The sequence below is a fragment of the Eucyclogobius newberryi genome, unplaced genomic scaffold (assembly GCF_026437365.1).
Source record: "Eucyclogobius newberryi isolate DKJ021-1_F unplaced genomic scaffold, fEucNew1.0.hap1 SCAF_7, whole genome shotgun sequence".
Classification (NCBI taxonomy): Eukaryota; Metazoa; Chordata; class Actinopteri; order Gobiiformes; family Gobiidae; genus Eucyclogobius; species Eucyclogobius newberryi.
The window spans coordinates 16,614,442-16,635,306 of record NW_027316389.1 but is presented as its reverse complement, the minus strand read 5'-3'; the positions used below and the strand labels follow the sequence as shown (position 1 = coordinate 16,635,306).

The 20,865-nt window shown below is 40.3% G+C and overlaps 1 protein-coding gene across 1 annotated transcript; it reads left to right on the top strand.

Moving 5' to 3' along the window:
• Positions 1 to 4,121: 4,121 nt before the first annotated feature.
• On the top strand, positions 4,122 to 20,693 carry stra6 (signaling receptor and transporter of retinol STRA6). The gene is made up of 18 exons (XM_072435412.1): positions 4,122 to 4,239; positions 7,093 to 7,324; positions 8,772 to 8,838; positions 10,175 to 10,257; positions 10,484 to 10,617; positions 11,680 to 11,846; positions 12,300 to 12,425; positions 14,057 to 14,127; positions 14,635 to 14,711; positions 14,780 to 14,841; positions 15,883 to 16,045; positions 16,105 to 16,180; positions 16,929 to 17,062; positions 18,246 to 18,363; positions 18,447 to 18,548; positions 18,641 to 18,804; positions 19,736 to 19,870; positions 20,294 to 20,693. Exons 2-18 carry the CDS (start codon positions 7,260 to 7,262, stop codon positions 20,530 to 20,532), a joined length of 1,983 nt encoding a protein of 660 aa, XP_072291513.1. The 5' UTR covers positions 4,122 to 4,239; positions 7,093 to 7,259; the 3' UTR covers positions 20,533 to 20,693.
• Positions 20,694 to 20,865: the final 172 nt, after the last annotated feature.

The window sequence follows — 20,865 nt, the reverse complement described above, 5'->3', positions numbered from 1 at the left end:
GCACCATAAAGATGACAATACCTTATCTTAATCAAATGCATCCAGCAGAAAACAATAATTAATACCACCAAGGCGTGCTCTGAATATCATGTCATGTTGGTCAATCTGCTTGTCTAAACCGAACAATGACCAAAAAAACATCACAAAAAAGGTCAATTTGGTCTGTGCTCTACAAAATAAAATGTAAATTAATGAATTAATTAGTTGCACCTTTAAGTCTGAGATGTGTTGTGCAGTAAAATGTGTGAATAAATCGTATACATTTAAATAAAGCCTGGAGGACAGAAATGGGGTGTAATACCTTCAAAGACCGTTTGGGAACAGGCATTATAAAATAGCCCTGATGACATTCCAAAATTGTGTAAGATATACAAGGTTGACTTCTACCATGTAACGTTTGGATTTACACCCAAAATCCCACAAAATAATTAACTTTTCTTCAGTGTATAAAGGCAGGAGGTGTGAAAATGCGGCGCACATGAGACGCGGGTGTTGCAGCTGTGGGTGATGATAAGCACCTCTGTCAGGTCGACCCAAACCCACACAATCCAGTCTGAGCACACACAAATCCAATTAGGCTGTAATGGAGTGTTACAAGGCCCATTGATTATGACTATGGCAGTGAAATATCCAGAGTAATTAGTGCGGCTGGTGTTCAGGGCATTTACTACTGTCACATAATAATGTACAATTTACAGGATTTGCATTGATGGATGGTTTTGTGGGGGAGTTGTGCGTGGTTGATTCAAAAGTGACAGATCTTACAGGTCCAGAGTGTGATGAAAACTATGGGTAGTCCTTCTCTAATTTACCAAAAAAACTGTGGCCTCTCAAATTGGATAGACAGACTTGAATTAATTAAGCAGTCAATAGATAAATATATATTGAAACACTAATCATTGCATTCAATTAGAATCATGGCTGTATAAATCAGATCGTTATTCAAACAGGAAATATTTTAATGCTTTTGTATTAGAACTACCAGTGTTGTGCCTGAACGCGTTCATTGAACGAAAGTTCATGAACGCGTTCATAATTTTGGTGAACGTGAACTGAACGCACTGTATTACTGCCGACGAACAAAACTGTGAACGCGTTCTTTCTGGTGTCTGTGAACGGAACGTTCATTGGCTCGAGCCTTCCAGAATGGAATGGATCGAGACATTGTTCTTGCGTTAGACATTGTTCTAGAGTTACCTTTGACCTCTGACCTTTGACGAGTAAAACACACCTGACAGCATGATAAACAGGAAGTCAGCCATGTTGAATCAAAGTGGCACCGCCACGCTTGACTTTTTTTTTTTTTTCAAAATCGTACTTGTCCTAGGTTTTTTGTCTGATCGAGCTCAAAACAACACCTTTTGCATCTAAAGACATTGAAATTTAATACATATTGAAAAGAATGTTGATATTCTTTACGGTCTCCGCATAACACGCCCTCAAAAAAGGCTTAATTTCCTTTTTTTTCAAGGACAAGTCACGCCTATTGGAATTGATCTACGAAGCTCATATTTCACTCACTAATGCGTTTTTATGATCTGATTGGAAATAATTAATAGCCATGTAACAAATTTACTCTATAGCACCCCCTACCCATTGTGTGAAAAACTCAACATTGTCTGATTTGTTTGAAACTTATAGATTATATTCTCCTCAAGACGCCATTTTGTGTATTGTGTATTTTCACTATTGGCCAGCAGAGGCGCAATGAATGCCTTCACTTCCTCTTCCTCTTTTATTTTGATGGGACATTTCCTCTCGTGCCGCGTTAGAATTAATATTCTTTAGACTTTATTCTTTTGACTTTATTCTTTAGACTTTATTCTTTAGACTTTATTCTTTCTGCCTCAACTCGGGTATTTTTGACCCCCTGAACATCAATGAAAAGTCCCGGGTCACTGAGGCTCTCTCTCTTTCTCCCTGCTCAGGTCTGCGTTCAGCACAATCTTGCAATTTGTCACGACAAACTACTATTTGAATCGCAAACGACGCAATCATCAACGGTGAATTACTGAGCTTCGTTTGGTATGCCGCAAAACGCTGCAGAAAACATGGAGGCGCGGGAAGGCGGTCGCGCGGGAAGGCGAGAGCCATCATCGCCGCTACCGCGGCTTTAATTCTTTTTAATTTCGTTCAATAAAGTGTTAGATTTCTAAAGACTTCCAGGCGAAAAACACACCGTTAAGTTCCCCAAAAAGAGCTTATGTCTGGAAAAGTGTGAGGGCTCCAATGTTGTAGAGGCTGATAGCGCGACAGAGATTTCAGGTGTCGCACCGCACCGCACATGCGCATCAAAACAAAAAGCAGCATGGACGCGACAGTAACAGAGCAGCAGGAGTCGCCCTACGACCAGTTACGTGAGTTTTATGATAAGGTCGGTGAGAATGGGAACAATCTGCATTTCTGTGCAAACTTTGCCTCTGGGGAAGTCTGTCCCTTCAATGTGAATGTAAATCCGGGTTTGGTAAGGATTCAAAATTGGATATGAAGATGAGATCTGACACATAGTTTCAGCATTAAACTAATAAAATAATTGCTGCCTGTGGTTGTATGTGGGCTGTGGAAATAATTTAGAAACATTATAGCATAATATTGAAAAAAATAACTGAACTAGTTTATTTTTTGGAGCTGTGAACTTAATTAAAATGTTGAATTATGAACTATGAACTGAACTAGTAGTTCATTTTCAAATTTGTGAACTATGAACTAGTTCATGTAGAAAGTGAACTTTCCCAACACTGAGAACTACCACGTATAGAATTTTAAAAATGTATTTATTTAAACCACAAAAAAACAGATTAGTAATAGGGTTAGGTCCATTGACTTCCTGTTTAAAACTGCAGAATTGATGTCTTCATAGTGACATCACCGTAACAAGCAGCAGATTTTCATTTACATTACGTAATATTTTAACCTTAGATGTGTCACTCAGAGTATTCATTTTTCAAACAATAGGAATTAATTCAGGAATGTGGGCGGAGGTATCTTGTAGGTGAAATAGGTAGATAAATAAAATAGGTATTCACAGAAGTGGAATGGAAAAGTAGTCTTCCCAGTTTATAATTAAACTCTATGACTCTGTATCCTCTGTAGCAGTGGCGTGTGGTCAGAGCAATCAAGGCAAGCAGTGACTGACCATTAAAATCTAAAATTACAGTTTGTCACAACTGTATCTAAATTGTTCCAAAATATGTCCAAATAAGCCTGTTTTACCTCCCTACCTCACTACTGCTGAAGTCACGATGTCCTTCAGTGGCCTCTACAGCCCACAGAGCAGTACTGCAGGAAGCTTGATTCTTCTCCCACAGCTGCTCAGTCTGTGGCCGTGTTCAGAGGGCCGTTCATGCTCCGCTCTCAAACATGAGCTTTTACAACCGCAGCATGTCTTGGAGGCCTGCGCACGGACAACACAGCCTCAAACCACGCCAGATAAACCTGTGTGGGAATCTTTGATGTTTGGCCCTAACTGAGCATGTGCAGAGGAAAAGTGAAGCAACAGCAGCACCAAGTTTAAACAAGTGACTTAAAAACTATCTTTTTGAGACATGGCTCTGTTCATGATAAAGCGTTAGTTAGAAATACAGTATACAGTATTTTTATAACATAGAGTTCTAGTTTATGTAAAAAACTTGATTGGTGAAGTGAGACTATTGAATCCATCCAGTAGTTGCCCTTCACATGAGGGACCAGGGTTCGATATTGGCTTTTGCATGTTTTTCTTTTCTCTTTTGCATGCAAATATTATCCATGAATATTGATGAAGTCTGCTTGCCCATCCATAAAAGTCATTGCACACAACACACGCTGTCATTTGGTTGTGTTGCAGAGATTTACAACATTGCCCTTAATGCAAGGTCAGAACAACCATCCTCCAAAGGTTAAGAGGTTGTATACTAGTAAATTACAATAGTACATTTCAACCATCATGTTTAGATGGCACATATACTGAGGTCACCACGATGGTATACTAGATTAAATCCTCACACTCTTTCTCACTTAAGGCATGACAAACCAACCACTTTATTTAAAGAAAAACAAAAAAGTTGTGCCACAAATCCACTGTTCCTTTCCCTCTGAGTCATTGGTTTTGCAAGTTGCAGCAATTTTATAACGTTTGACTCCAGTCAGATAGAGAGCGGTCAAAGTCCTCTGAAGACAAGTTGGCGAAATCTTCACAACAAACTTTAGAATGAGCATGATCTGGCTCTGAAACCAGGGCGGTCTGATAAGGCTAACAAGGTAAGTCACTGGTTGGTGTTATTGTGGTCTCAAACCCATTCATACTTCAGGTAAATGTAATTGTATTGTGTAAATGTTGGGTTGTATCAAAGCAAAAGGTGCATTGCGAAAACATTTATTGTGGGTGATCTGCTCACATGTTTGTCTCCATGCAGATTTGCCTGGAATGTTCCAAAGTATGACATTAGTATTTATTTAATTATATAATCACTTCTAATTGTTTTTATTGTTCTGAAATACCATGAGAAACCTGCATTCTTGCTGTGAGCTAGCTCGCCTCTCCACTGTTCTGACCTGTAACTTGGCCTGGTGGTGCCACAGTCTTGTCTCCATGGAAATGTAAGGTTGATGCTATAATGCATAATGTTCTAGGCAACACAATAACATCTTAAAGAAGACCTATTGCTTTTGTCTGTTAGTTCTATCTACGACCCGTGGATTGTTATGTTATATTTTATATATTACATTTTAAATTACAATATTGATCTAAAACAACTTAATAAATAGCTAGTCGGTTTACTTACAGATACTGATTTGCACTGGCCCCTTTACGGCGTGTCGCCCTTTGAGAGCTGCAGGTCATTTTTCCCACAATAGACACATGAGACCTGCTTATCTTCTTGGAGATGTTAATCTTTTTACAGAATGTTCCAGAACATTGCGTTGAACGTATCTATGTAGACAGAGACAAGTAGGTGATGCAACCGGGCCAAGTTACAGGTCAGATCTGTGGAGAAACAAACTGCTCACAGTAAGCTTTACATTAAGTAAATGCAAGAGCTATGGTGTACAGTCAACTTTTCCAGGCAAAGCAGTAAATTCCCACCAGAAAAGTTACACAGTGCACCTCTAAAACAAAATTGAGTGATGAAAGTAGTGAGTTAACCCGGCTGTACACAGAGCCCAGTGAAGTGTCATGACTTCAGCAGATGTGGCCGTCACAGTCGTCGTGTTGTCGCTCGTCTTCTCGTCTTCAAAGCCAATGAAATTGGAGCTACACTGCTGTCACTGGTGCTCTGCTCGGGGCCTGTGAAAGTGGGACAAACTCACACAGTGAAATCTTTTATAGTTTATAGAAGTATGGTTGTAGATATGGATTTATAACAAATTTAGAAAAATCTGCGACAGGGCTGTGAGCAAGCCCCTTTGTCAGTGGGACACACTAAACTAATGATAATCTGTCATAATGAGAAGAGACGTCAGAAAGTGTTTTTGTATGTTTGCTTGGTGTGTATCCATGGGTTTCAGAGTGATGTCATAGCAAGTAATAGTCCTCAAAATAGTCCTAAAATATCACCCTTTTGTGGGTTTCAACTTCCTGTTTGGACTTTTAACAATTCAAAAGATAAAATTTTGTTTCAAATTGCTATTGCAATGGTGCTAATATTTTGTCAAAAAACACATGGATAAACAAGAAACTGATATCCATTATTAGTTGAAATCCCTTTCCCCTTAGATCTTTCCCCTTTTGTAATTAGTTGTGCCAGATTTGGTTGTGCCAGATTTCCCTATTGACGAATTCAATTTTGCCACGAAATATCTAAAGCTGAGATGTTTATTCTGACCATTTATTCTGTGAATGCATTCATTAACTTTTGAGATTATAACAAAAATCTTCATTTTGACAACATTTTAGCTGCCCCCCATCTGTATTAAATATTATTGGTCTATGGAATGTTGTCATCTGAAACCCGGCAATATGTAATTATTATTATTATTATTATTATATATTATATATTATAGATTTTAATTACTATGGTGATGGACCGTTGCCATAGCTTAACCCATGAATATATCTCAAGGAGAGATTCACTGTTTTTTAAGAACCCTAAAACCCTAAATTCTGATGCACAAATTTGGAACCTTATCATTATTTGTTTGGGATTGGCTCCATAAACCTGCCATATTAATCTTGCATCAAAGTCCTTTTAACCGACCATGTCTTGCTAAATGAAAATGGCACAATGTTCTGAAGCTATTTTGAATCTACACATATTTGCCAATTCTAAACTATAGGGATTCCTGAATGTTGTAATGTTACATGAATGCAACCTATTGTGATGGTGAATAAATTACACTTCTACAGCAACAAGGGAACTCCCATTATATGAACTGATAAGATATGTGTAGATGTTTAGTGCTTCTTTGGCAAATTACACTTGCTCCAATGAACAATATAAATTATGAAATACTTCTATCAGATAAACATATTTATGATAGACTGTACAGTTAAATTGGACATCCCTCAACTTTATATATCGTAAGAATTCTTGCTTTCATATGAAAACGGTAACAATAAAAGTATCATGCATAAAAGTCCTGTATCTGTTAATAAATGTCATATCTAAGACACCAAAATAATGACTCAAGTGAGAGTATGAAAAAAATGGAAAAACTAACAATTGCGTACAGAGCAAAGGTTGGTCAATTGGATGGTAGAAAAATGTAATGATGCACAGATTCTGATATTTCCAAAGAAAAGACATAAAACAAATCATATCTGAAGGAAAAGTGTAAGGGTTTTACCGAAGTAAGAATACTTTAGCTTCAAACTAAATATTACTCTTGTAGAAGTAAAACTTTGGCGTCAGAAAACTACTCTGAAAGTGACTTAGTAATTATAACTGAATACTTCCCACCTCTTCCCCCAATACAAACAGATCATATTTATGGTAATAAGGGTTTTACAAGTGTTGTGCAGTGTAACCAGTGTAAAAGCGTAACCAGCTCCTGCTCTCAGCCCCCAAAGTGCACATAATCCACTAAGCCACAGGTGGCCACAGGATTGAGAGAGTTCCACATTTTTTTGCCAGGGTTCACACACACACTGTTCTGCTCTCGCGCTGCGCTCAGGCTGCTGCGCAGAACAGGCCTGAGAGGGTGGAGGCTCCGGAGGGGACAGACAGGGCACCTGGACAGGGAGGAGGAAACTCTGCCACTGCCACTAGACCAAACACAGGGAACAAGGACGCCGCTGGAACCTGTTAGTGCCAAAGACAGCAGACGAAAGAGACGGCACAATGGATGCTCTGAAGGACTACGAGTATCCTGACCTGGAGCCTCTGCCAACCAAAGCTCAGCACGAGTAAGTACTTAAATACTTCTACATCAGCATTCACAAGTGTATGTTCAAATGCGGCCTTGGCTTTATCGCCCCGTTTTCAGAGCATAGTTCAGACAGTATTATCAGTGTCTTTGCGCAAAAAAGAAAAAGGAGGATTCTCGATATTAGCTGTCAACTTGGCAGACTTCCCCAGAGCAGTGAATGAATGGGGTCATGTTTGGGTTTCAAACTACCCCAGAGCTGTGTCAAATAAAAGCTGTGGTTTAAAGGTGCGCTATGTAACCTTTCTGGTTTGCTACTTGCTTGTCTGTTATTTCTTTGCTTGCAGTGTTCACTAAATGGCTTTAATTTGTGTATTAAATTACTTTTGTTGCTCAAATATATTTAGAAAACATGTATTCTTACAGTGAGCAGGCTCGCCTCTCCGCAGATCTGACCTGTAACTTGGCCTGTTGGCAAAACCTGCTTGTCTTCATGGAGATAGATAGGTTTGGGGCCCTACTGCGGAACGTCTAGGCCAGTGATTTTCAAACATTTCCCACCAAGTACCACCAAAGAAAATAATTAGCAGTCCAAGTGCCACCAGATCCAAACCAGGTCTGTAATGGGACTATTACAGTCTCAACTTGGGTTAATTTAGGTCTGCAAAAGGACTCAATCGTTGCTAAAGTATTTCTAACCAATAACTAACCCAAAGCTGAGAAAAATATGGATAAAACAGACTTTAAAATGAAGCAAACAGTAAAAATTCAGAGGAGCCTAAGTACCACCAAAAGCAGCCGGTACACGTACCATAGCTTGAGAAACACTGATCTAAGATGTTAGCATAAATACTATAACTAAACTAAAATATTATGTGTGCAGAATGTATAGACAACAATTAAAATCAGGTTTTATCTGTGCAAGTGCTTCATAATAGTTCTTTATTTCAATTTTTGTACCCCTTAACTCTGATATTAGGCTGTCAATCTGTTTACTTCAATAACATATTGTCAATTACTGTTATATTTTCTTGTCTTAATAACATGTAGATGTCCAGAATAGATCAAAATATTCTAAAAGCTATAGCAAATTAACCATGTTTTATTTAAATATTACACTTTCTTTAGCCTTCCAAGTGATCCCTGGTGAGTGGTTGGTTCACATACCCCTGCTTGGGAAACACTGCACTCCCCAAAAGGAAAAAAGTAACTCCCAGCTTGGATTGTGAAAGCAGCATTCTTGTATTGTGGGGCTTGAGCAGATCTGAACACTGCCTCATGATCAGGCATTACTGCTCTTCAGCGCGCGGAATGTGAACAGCCGTTTGTTGTTTCCCCGTGTTACGCTGATGCCAATCCGTTTAAATGCACAAATCTCCACAGCAGGATTTTTCCAGCTCGAATCGCGGCTGACAGCGACCTGTGGAGGTGTGGAAAAAATGGGGTCAAGAACAATAACTTATCATTGGTCTCTCCTCTTGTTCTAGAGTACTCCTGCCCTGCAATCCTATGGCGGATGACAAGCTCTACCACATATGCATCACAGCGATATCTGTAAGTTCACAGTCAACTCGGTCCCTGCTCACTCACGTCACACAACTATGGGCCTGAGGCGGACAGGAATCTGTAATCGGGGGCAAGAAACAAGCATTTACACAGACAATTATTCATATTTTTTATCAGACAGGAACGTCCAAATGCTGGTGTCATTACATGTCTTGCAGATATGGCAGACAGTAAGGTTGAATTGTGACCAAACAGTTTAGAAAATTGAAGACAGAATTGACCAAAAAATCCCCAAACATATCTTTGGTTGGAGGAAGGATGGAGAACCATTAGTATATTGACACGGAAACCAACGTAAGCCCCATTCAAACATGCAGCATGACCTGGGAGTTTCCCCAGCATTTGACCAGAGCAGGGTCATGTGTGAACAAAGCCAGAACTCCCAGGGTTTTTTATCTGGGAATTTCCTTGGTAAAGACCCAATTAAATGAACAGGACTAATGCAGGGAACCTTATGTGTGAACAAAGCCAGATAATTGCCAGTACAACGGCTCGTTTCTTTGGTTACGAGCTTGGTTTCCTAGAATATACCATGCAGATAGTTCAGTTCTCTTAAAATGTAAATGATGCAGCACATTGCTATGGTGATATGATGCTTATAGACAAATGCCAGGTTAATGTTCTGGGACTGAAGCGTGTGTGAATGGGGATCAGAGCTGCACCTGGCAATTTTCTGAGATCTATGTGTGAATGGGCCTATAGATGATATTTTGTATACTTAACAAACAGAATTAAATAAGAATAATTCTGATGTCAGTTGAAGTAGAGTTAGTGATAATTATGGGTACAGTATATTAAAGGAGTACTATCTACATTTTCTGGTCAGGTGTCAGCCACCTGCTTGTCTCCTTGAAAATGGAGATGGAAGTGTAATGCCATACTGTGTAACATGTAACATGGGAGCGTACCTATATTCCCTGGTACCTATTTTCCCCGGTACCCATTCCCCGATACCTATGTTCCCCTTTTTCGATGAACGGGGGAACTACACTAATCCTAACATAGGCTACTGGTTCAGGTTCCACAGGCCCAAACGTTGTGCATGAATGTATGGATTTACTGCATAAAATACAGCACCATGTAACCCTAAAACTAACCCTAAAACTATTATTTCCAAGACCTCGACTCTAAGTAACGTAGTGCACCTTTAATTTACCATCCATGTGATTTAAAAGGTCAGGGGTGATTGCTTCTGTGTAGTACGATTATTTTATAGTCGACAAGTCAAACAATTATTTCTATCGATTTATGCTAACACATTCTAACACACGCTAACATATGCTAACACATCCTAAAATGCTCATGTGTATCCCTGTGATTGCAGGTGGTGATAATGCTCATACTTGCCATTTTAGCACAGAAAAACAGATCTGCCAACAAACACAAAGGGCTCGCAAGTTTACTAAGGTGAGTGTAACAGAAGTGTGTATCCTGACGCCTACCTGTGTCTACAATATTGTGATGTCATTTATAAACAGGCAATATCCAACCCAAAACTGCCCATGTGACTATGTCCAGAATTCAAATGAAATATCCACTCTAGAAAACGCTTGTGAAATGTGTTTTAATAGATGAAAGAAGTGCTTTGTTTGCTCACACGGGGCTACTAAATACTTTCTGCTTGATTTCTCAGTCCGGTCAACTTCCTGGACCATACGCAGCACAAGGGGCTGGTAGTGGCGGTGTTTGGAGTTCTCCTGTGCCGACTGTTTGGGCTGCTCATGTCTGAGGATCCTCTCCCATTCATCACAGAAACAGTGCAAAAACGTGAGAGCACCCTCCCAAACGCACCCTTCAATCCAACGGTACAATGTTGCTTATGTAACTGGATCATTGGGCTCAGAATGTGGACATAAGCTCCACAGAAGCATACACACATACACATTTTCTTGTGTAATTGCATAGTATTACACAAGAAAAATAAAGTCTGTCTTTTGTCAGATTTCTACTTACTGCAAATTCCTCAGTGAACGGAACTTTTCTAGTAATAATCAACAATAATGCACTGCCATATGGAAAGGAACCATTCTTTCAAAATAGGCTTATTTGAGCATATTCATGCAACAACGCTGTTAAACCTTCAAGTTAGTGGGCAAAAGTCTGTGGCCTGTTGCTAGAAGAGGTTTAGTTTAAGTTTGGGGTAAGTTCTGGTTTAATTTGAGCAACAGTGACTCCACATGTCAACTCAATGAATCAAATCCTTTATAGATGTAGGTAGAGACCCACAACAATTATAACATTGTAAGGCACAGTGGAACACAATTGGTCAGAGATTATTATTATGAGCATTAATAAATTCATGTTTGAATCAGTTTGTTTTGGCTGAGAAGGCTACACTTCTTCTTTGAGGGACTCATCACAAACTCTTCTTGCAGAGGCTTGTCACTGCTGAACGGAATGGACAGTGCTTTCTTTTCTATATCTTTAGCTTTTCACCTAACCTGGTCTGTGAGAACCATGGATTAACTTTTAAAAAACAGCTCAAGGTTTTTTTTTTAACTCAGAAGTCACACCATGATTAGGTTGAACTAAATTCTAGCCTCTAACTGCCAAAGTAGCTTTGGTCCTTTTTTCTCATCAAAATAAAAGCTTTCAATATTATTTTCAAGAACAAAAGCCAAATAGACAATAGACTCTGTGCCATTTAACAGAAAACATCATGCTCAGAAATGATTGGACCTATTTGCCCTCATGTACATTTTACATTTGCAACTATTGTGCTATATTTTGTGTATATTGTTTTATATACTGATTAAGGTTACTGCGTTATTATTGTGCGTGTGTGGTTCCAATTGTCCATTGAACAGTTCTGGTGGTCCTGTTTTGCAGAGAACTGGGTGATCCTGGGAGTGTTCTACTACCCGGCTCTGTACTACCCGCTTCTGGCATGTGGCACTTTGCACAATAAAGTGGGCTATGTCCTCGGCAGCCTGCTCTCATGGACCCATTTCGTAGTTCTGGTGTGGCAGAAGATAGACTGCCCCAAAACGCCGCAGGTGACAGCAACAGTTTTGGGGATTGTTTTATTGGACAAAAGCAAACGCATTTTTGGCAAACAGTCCAATACACACAAGATTTAAATCCCTGTTTTCCACATTGAGCTTTCAGTCCACAGAATTGCAGTCAAAACAATTAGTTCCAGTGTCTGCTGTTCTTAATCAGCAGGATTTGTAAACGCTGTTGTCTGGAGTGGAATCTTAATGAAGCTGTAATAGAATCTTGTTTTCCCTTTGCCACAGAGGTCTCAATCTCAGTGGGTTCTTAAATAAAGGCTAATAAATAAATAAATACATGGATAAAAAAGCTATTTTCTTAATACAATCCAAATAACAGTTAAAAAAAAGTCTAAGTTAAGCCAATCGTGAATTGGAATCTACATAAGAGACATAATAAGCTTCCTGTGCACTGTGGGTGAACTTTGTGACTGATGTTTCTCTTTCTTTCTACAGATCCACAAATACTTCTCTCTTTTCTCCAGTTTTCCACAAATAGCCTGCTTGGCATTCCTCAGTTTCCAGTATCCGCTGATGCTCTTCAAGGGCCTCCAAGGCACAGACAAGGACAATGCAACTGAAGTAAGTTCTGTTACAGTGGTTCAAAGTCTTTTATGCCGTGTTTACCAGGGCTTATTTTAAGGCTGCAATGATTTCAACAAGACCGTAATAGGTCTGATGCAACAGTGGATCAAAACTGTTATGTTCAGTGTTGAGAAGTGACTAAATGCGTGTACCAAAAATACATATTCAGATTTATAAATTACTCTTTTATTTCATGGTATTCAGAAGACGGTAACTTTTCTTAAATCAAAAGAATAGAAGTAGTTTTTGTTTGTTGCTTGTCTAAGAATACATTGCAATATTAAATGGCACAATTTATGGTTTGAAATGCACAAAATGATGGGGGAAATAGAACACACAGCTCTTGTAGTGAGCGCATATGCAATTATTTATTCTCTAATCAGTAATAAAAATGTTTTTTTAAATGCATATCAAACTGAAGCTTTTTTTTTAAATTCTTTGTCCATGTTTAAAAAAAAAAAAGCGATTTAATGTCAAGTTTTCCGAATGCAGTCCTCTGGTTTTGTTGTTTCTTCTTAGCTTATATCAGTTTGTTAGATATGGGAATAATTATCTCTCTCACCTGTTTCATGTTTTGTGAAAATATCATCTAAATATATTGCAAATTTGAGTCGATATCGCCTATTTACAACAACGATAATTATATTGTCTTTTGCACTTAAAATGACCAACATTCAGATAAACACTGCAGTAAATATTCAGTGCATCTTACATAATTCACTTTGATAATCTACCTTCTGTGTTGGGTAAATACAACACCCGACAGCTTCAAATACCCATCCATTTTGATTAGTCCTGCTCAGAGCCCCACAGCCCCGGCGCAGTCTGTGGACTCATGCGGCACATGAGCCGTAATCATATTTAAGCAGATTTGACGTAACTGGTTTATGTCGTGTTCTTGATCAGATTATGAAAAGGTCGCCTTGTTTTTTTTCCACGAATCAACAACCTCCAGTTCATTTGCCGCTAATCTTTCTTTGGTGTGACAAAGCTCGAGCCTCACACCACCAGAATGACAAAAATAAATCACCACTTTACACCTGATGCCATTCCTGTACCCGGAATTAAACTTTATGAGTTTTGCTCTCCACAAATATAAGTACCTTTTATTAAACATTTATTTCAGTTTTAGCTAGAGCAGGGATGTCCAAAACTTTTTTCACCAGGGGCCACAGAATGTGACACAGATGAAGCAGAGGGCCGATCGAGGGCCATATAGTGGTGGTAAATACAGGGAAAAGTTCAGATTTGCTGCATTAAACAGCTTTTTATTCAGGCCTGAAACCTACTGTATATGTTGTGGTGGTTTACGTAAAATAATCTGGGCCTATCAAGCATTAAAGCTGAGGGCCAACAAAAATGTGTCTGAGGGCCCCCACAAACACTCAGGCAGTGTCAGATCAACATTGATGAAGGTCCTATGGTTGATTTCATTTCACACAAAAATAGGAATCGGTTCATTTTGGTATATATTCATGAAAACTTAAATAAAAACAGGTCAGGAATGAGTACCGATACTAACGGAGGGCTGGGTTGTTGATTCTGGGGAGCTTGGGCAAGAAGCCTTACAGGATAGAGGGCAAGAACTGCATGTAAATCAACACAATGTTTGTCTCGCCTACAAACAGGACCTGAACAGCAGCTACTATAAGGACTACGTCAAGGAAATACTAAAGAAGAAGAAGGCCAATAAAATCAGGTGAATTCATCCTCTCCTCCATATTTCCACTGGCTTTGGATTTTACATCAGACAAAGGCAGTTGTTCCTCAGCGTTTCACTCCAAGTACCACCAAAGTTAATATTTGAATTCCAGAGTACGACCAGATCTAAACCTGGACTTGATCAGGCCTAAACTAGGGCTATAAACCAGTTCTAAAATCAGACGAAAAACATGTTTAGTTTGAAGTAATGATCAAAGTTGACTATATGTCTCTAAACGAAACAACCACACATACCGCAGTTTGACAAACACCAGACGAGGAATTGAAAAAAAATATTATATCACTATTATAGGACTTTATTTAGGTTTGTTAAAATATGGAAACATCTGCCAAATATAGATATTCAAATCAAATATCAAATCTGATTATAACAAAATAACTGATTATAACAAAATAAGATACATGTAAATGGATTTATTCTTACCCTCATGAATAAATGGATTTTTAGTTTTTTGTTGTTTTATTTATTTTCCTTGCATGCCAGCGCATCCAGTGAGACGCCTGGACTCGTACAGAGAATCGTGGATGCTGTCAAGTCGTACATCTACACTCCACAAGATGGTAAATATGGCAGTGAAGCTTCATTTGTGCATCTAAACTGTAATGACGTGATAAATCTGTTCCAACAGCGTTCCGTTTCCCTCCCAAGTTGGCCATTTCCTGCGTCGTGGCCTTTATCACTCTGTACCAGGTGTGTCTTTACTCTTTAGTCATCTGCCACTTCCATTAGTTAAAGGTGCATTATAAAAGTGACACAACCAGGAGAGAAGGGGAAGGAGAAGGAGAGCAGAGTAGGAGAAAAGGAGAAGAAGAAGGAGAAGGGGAGAAGGAGAGTAGGAGAAAAGGAGAAGGAGAGAAGGAGAAGAAGAAGGAGAATGAGAAGGAGAGAAGGAGAAGAAGAAGGAGAATGAGAATGAGAGAAGGAGAAGGAGGAGTGAGGGAGAGAAGGAGAAGGAGACGAAGAGAAAAGGAGAGACGGAGAAGGAGAGAAGGTGGAGGGGAGAAGGAGAAATGGAGAAGGGGAAAGAGAAAGCGATGGAGAGCTGAGAAGGGGAAGGGGAGAAGGAAAGATGAAAAGGAGAAGAAAAAAGGGAAAGAGAGAAGGAGAAAAGTAGAAGGAGAGATGGGGAGAAGGAGACAAGGAGAAGGAGAGAGAAGGGGAGAAAGAGACAAGGAGAAGGAGAGAGAAGGGGAGAAGGGGAGAAGGAGACAAGGAGAAGGAGAGATGGGGAGAAAGAGACAAGGAGAAGGAGAGAGAAGGAGACAAGGAGAAGTAGAGAGGAGAAGGAGATAAGGGAAGGAGAAGGGGAAAAGGAGAAGGGGAGAATGAGAAGGAAAGAAGGAGAAGGAGTGTAAGATCTGAAAAGAGGTGTAAGAATTCAGGCTTTTCAATATTTGTTTGGGCTATCAAATAATCTTTAATGAAATACATTTGGTGGTAGAAGTGTCACTTTTGTTAAACAATAGTACAGCAAACACATATTTCACACCGATTTGAAAACTATTAACGCTTTTAATGTGGTGATCTTGGCCAATAAACTGTCATCAAAAGCACTTTTATAGTTTTAATACTTTTCAGTTAGATTGAAAAATGTAGTAGAAAGTACAATTGCCTGATCTCAAATGTGGAGACGTAAAAGTTAAATGTACATACGGTACTTTTACTTTCATGCCATTTGAAAAGTTACACCTTTAAACTACTGCAAACGAACGATGTGTTTTTGCGGTGAAGGTGGCTCTGCTGCTGATTCTCTCCGTGGTGCCGACGCTGCAGATAGCCCGGATGGGAGTGGATTTGGACATTGCCAAAGTTTTGTCTGGTTTCAAAGTGGAGCTGTCTCCAGACAAATACGAGGTGATGCGGCTGGTGATCTTTTACATGTGGTGTGTTGAAGGTGAGTGTCTGGTTATGTGGTAAAGTGCCTTCACGGACTGACTGGGACTCTGTTGACAGTGTGCTACATCTCTGCTCTCACCCTGTCCGCTCTGGTGAACCTGGCCATGCTCATGCGCTCCATGGTTCTCCACAGGTACTTTCATTCATTATAACAGTATAATGGCCACTTACCTTTTTGAATTGGACTTTCTCTTATCATGTTAAAGGTGCACTGTGTAACTTCTGGTGGAGGGAACACTGCCTGCTGGTCTTCATGGAGATGTTATTGTTTTGTCTGGAATGTTCCACAGTATGGCATTAAACCTACCCATCTGTTTGTTCAATTACAGGTGTTTTATTGTTAAAAAATATAAACTTTTATTTTAAACATGCATTAATATTGTGAGCGGAGTTCCCTCTCCACAGATCTGACCTGTAACTCGCCCAGTAATGCAGTAATGTGCAATTACTGTCGTACTCACAAGCAATTAAGGCCATATTCATGTGCATACAACTGATGTAAATAAGAGTGTTTTGCTTCCTTACCATTAGTATTAGTATTATTTAGTCTTATGCTAGCTACTTTTTTTTACTTTACTTTATTTTATTATTATTTTATTTTATCTTATCAATAAAGGATTATCTTATCTTATGTCTCCATGGAGATGTTGAAGGCCATAATGTGGAAAATTTTAGCTAACCTTTATTTAATCAGGAGAGTCCCACTGAGATTAAAATCCTCCTTTCCGATGGAGTTTGTGGTATTGCAGACAGTATAATAACATCTCCAAGCGGGTGGCGGACCCTCTACCAGAAAAGTTACATAGTGAAACTTTAAACTGCTGTGGCCATGTGCTTTCCCTGGTGGATCAGTGAAGTTTAAATCTACTCTGTGGCTTTAGGTCCAACCTGAAGATGCTTTACAGAGGAGACATCTACAGCGTGTACAACCGTCAGCGCAGGATCCGCCCGTCGCGGCCGGCTCTCGTGTGCTGGATGGGCTACACCAGCTTCACTGCGGCTCACACTGTCGTCGGTATGTGGACCAAACAGGATCATACCTTAGTGTTTCACAACCAGGTTTTAAAGGTGTAATGGCCAATTTTTTTGGCCCAAATCTGAGTCTTATTTCCTCGTGGCGTGGACTGCCGATTAGTTCTGCCACGTATCAATCATAGAACGCACCCATCGCTCACCTGCAGCCTCGTGTGGCTCGTCCCTAGGAGAGCAGCACGTTTCCGCATGTCTAAGCGCATGGATAGTTCCCTCAGTGTATGGGACATAATTAGGACGGACAAAGACTGTTCGAGCTGGCTCTGAAGAGACAGAAATCTACGGGAGACGAGCGATGCGATGCGATCCGTTGTGCTAATAAACAAACGCACATGTGTGTTGTATCAGTCCGCACGGGGGAGTGCGCATGCGCATCCGAAAAATCGTCCATTACGCCTTTAAGAGATCAGGCTGAATATTAGTTGAATATAAAATGTTTTCCACAGAAAAACCTGGATGTCAATATAAATAAAACAAAACTCAACTCAATAGAAATAATTATGATTCATATGATAATGATTTATTCTATCACCTCTTATGATGTCAAGATTATTCGGTTTGTTGATAATTGGGATTAGTCAAATAATTATAATTGTGCAAATTTTAGTAAAGTAATAGGAATAACTGAATTACTTTAATAACAGTGAGTAAAGTGCTTGAATGTGGTGGTTTCTGCTGTCAACAAGCGAAGCACTAAACTCGCCGTAGTCGGACCGTCCCATGTCTTTTAACGCCCCCTTATGGTCCGATTCCAGGCTCTTCTGCCTTTGAACAGAATGTAGAAGGGACTGGCTGGTCAGGCAAGCCTCATACTAGCGCAATGGTATAATCTATTAGACATTAGGAAAGAAAATGAGTCACTGTTGTATGGTCATCAATAATGGTAAAGAAAGAAGAAGAAGATGATTTTGTCCTTTCAATTTTTAGATTTTGTGACATCTCTAGTGACTTGTGAGTTCAGAGATTTGAAGGTTTAATAAACACACACCTCTTTTCTAATCCGACCCATTTCATAATATTGTCTACGTTTGTTCCTCTGGTTGGTTAACCTCCGAATCCAGACTAAACTTCTTCGTGTAGAGTAAGAAACAGATGTACAAATCAAGCTCTGGACACATCTTGAGTCTCGGGTGAGCTGAGCTAAACTGTGCGCTTGTGCGTCCCAGCTGTGCTCATTCAGACGCTGGTGTTCTTCCTCTCACTCCTGGTGGCTGTCTTCCTCGTCATCATCCCCATTCTGCACGGCCAGAACCTGTTCCTCTTCCAGGCCCTGTGGAGCATGTGGTCAGTACATCCTCAGCTTTGCTTTGATCACATGTACCGGGCATGTTGTAAATATAAATTGGAGAATGGATTTCCCCCCTCAGGCCCTTCTGGCTGATGCTCATACTGGTGGTGCTGGTTCAACATATCTGTGCCAGGTTTTGCTTCATCAAAAAGACTGCTGGCACACGGGACTTAGACAACAGGTGATGATGGATCTTTAGTGCTTTCATTCACGTGGGATCACATCAGATCCTTTAGCAGGCGTGCGTAACTCACCATGACATTGATCTTCCAGGCCTAATCTGTTCCTGATGACATACATGCTGTTTCCGGTCAGCGTCCTGGTCGGGGTGCTGCTGGCCGCCTGGCGCCTGCTCATCACCGCGCTCTTCAATATCGTTCATTTGGGACGCATGGACATTAGTTTGCTGAACCGCAATGTGGAGGCGTTTGACCCAGGTAACCAGGATCCATGGGGAAACTGGGTGTGAGGAGAACTTTGTGTCACCTTTAAATATTGTACAGTTCAAATATATGTCTGGTCTCATCTTCAAGTGAGTATATTGTTATATATTGTTAGCTGTAAAGGTATAGTGAAAGTGTCACATCTAAAAGTGTTCAAGGCCTGTCTAGAATGACTGAAACAGCTTTTGAAGGGAACATGGCCATTATGCCCATGTAATGGTGTTCAGGTTACTCAGAATTGTATTTTCATTGATTCATGTGTGTCTGAGTAATCATGTATTGTCCTGCATTTGAGGCTTGAGTGCTCAAAAATTATCTGTTTTCACCTACCCCCATTCCTGTCCTCAGTTCTGTACGATTAGTCAAAATGTCGACTCCCCGTCATATAAAATTCAAAATTCACATGTAGCAATTTTCAACAGTAAAACTATGTAAATGACATTCTGCTTGTGGTGAAATGTCAATATGAGGCTGATCAGTTCTGCAGTTTTCAACAGGTCAATGGACCCGTTTCTATTTCAAAGCTGATATAGATAAATATTGCTGTTTACAATGAACAATGTAAAACAATGTATAGTTTAAAACTAAACACAACATCTAACAAAGCCTAATATTCCTTACTTGACAAAAAGGTCTGCTCATTTCATATTCCCAGAACAGAGCCAAGAAGCCATTTCGCTTGGGTAAAAAGCCTTCACCTCATTTAATCCCCTGTTTGTGAGGTCCCCCTGTCACGTGGGGAGGAGGCCGCGTGAACCTGGATGTCTGATATGCGCATTCTCTTTTAAAACTGTAATTGCTCAGTGGTCTGAAACGTGCTGAAAGCAGGTGGTGACAGATTGCCGGCCATTATGTGTGATTGCCTCAAAGCCAGGCCTGGACGTGTTTATTGCTCTGTGAGTGATGCCCCTCCCTGTGTCCCCAGCCTACCGCTGCTACGCTCATTATCTGAAGATCGAGGTGAGCCAGTCTCACCCGGTGATGAAGGCCTTCTGCGGGCTGCTGCTGCAGACCGGGGGCCCGGACAGCGCCGCCCCGAGGCCCCGGGACGCAGAGGAAGGTCAGTGATATACATAAGACTCATGCTGCCGTTATAATGTACAGACCTTACCAGATCACTGACTAACGCGCACGAGGAGAAAAATAAGCTTGGCATTTGTGATGGATGAGTTATCGGGCATGTCTTTATCTCAATCTTTAACACTTTAAACTCATAAAAAAACAAAAAACAACTGTAGGCTCACCACGGCTGAGACTGCGCAGCTGAAATGTTACAGTTTACGCACAGACAACATCCTTCTGAAACAGATGATCAGTGCCAGTTGTCTGATTTAAATTCATGGTGCTCAAGGGGATCCCACATTTACCAGGGCATGCTCAGCTCATTCAGGCAGTCCACTTCTGACTTACTGTATCTTGAATCTACTGTGCACAGCCTCCACTCAGCTTGTCTTTTGCTCTTGTTCCCGTGCAATGTCCGCAGGGATCCAGCTGGTCCAAAAGGATAAGAAAGTGCACAAAGTGTCCAGTGCCAAGCGTGCGCGCGGCCGCTGGCAGCTTCTCTACACTCTGGTTAACAACCCCGCACTGGTGGGCACCAGGAAACACTTCCAGCGCCAGAGCGCGGACAGCTTTGTGAACGGCAGCCTCAAGAAGAGCACCAAGGAAGGGAGCAAGAAAGAGACATCGGGCAAAGAAGCAGAGAGCACAGCCTGCAACTAACCACACTTCAGATGAAAACAGAAAATGGAACAAATCCTAATATGAAACACCAAGCACACATAACGCTTTTGTTTACAGGCCTGTATTTAAATCTCCTTTCATTGTGTTATTCATAGCCAGTCCTTCTGTATTGATGGTTTCTTTAGAAAAAAACAAAAAAACGTAATATCATTCTCAAGTTGTGTTACCAGCCACAGGCACAATATTTATAGGCCCGTGGTGTTTCTGTGAATAAACCTGTGGAAAAGATTTTCTCTTGTTTACCATTAAGTTGGAATAACCCATGTAGCTCCTTTGAAGAATAAAGTTACCTTTGTTTTTACAGTGGAAATA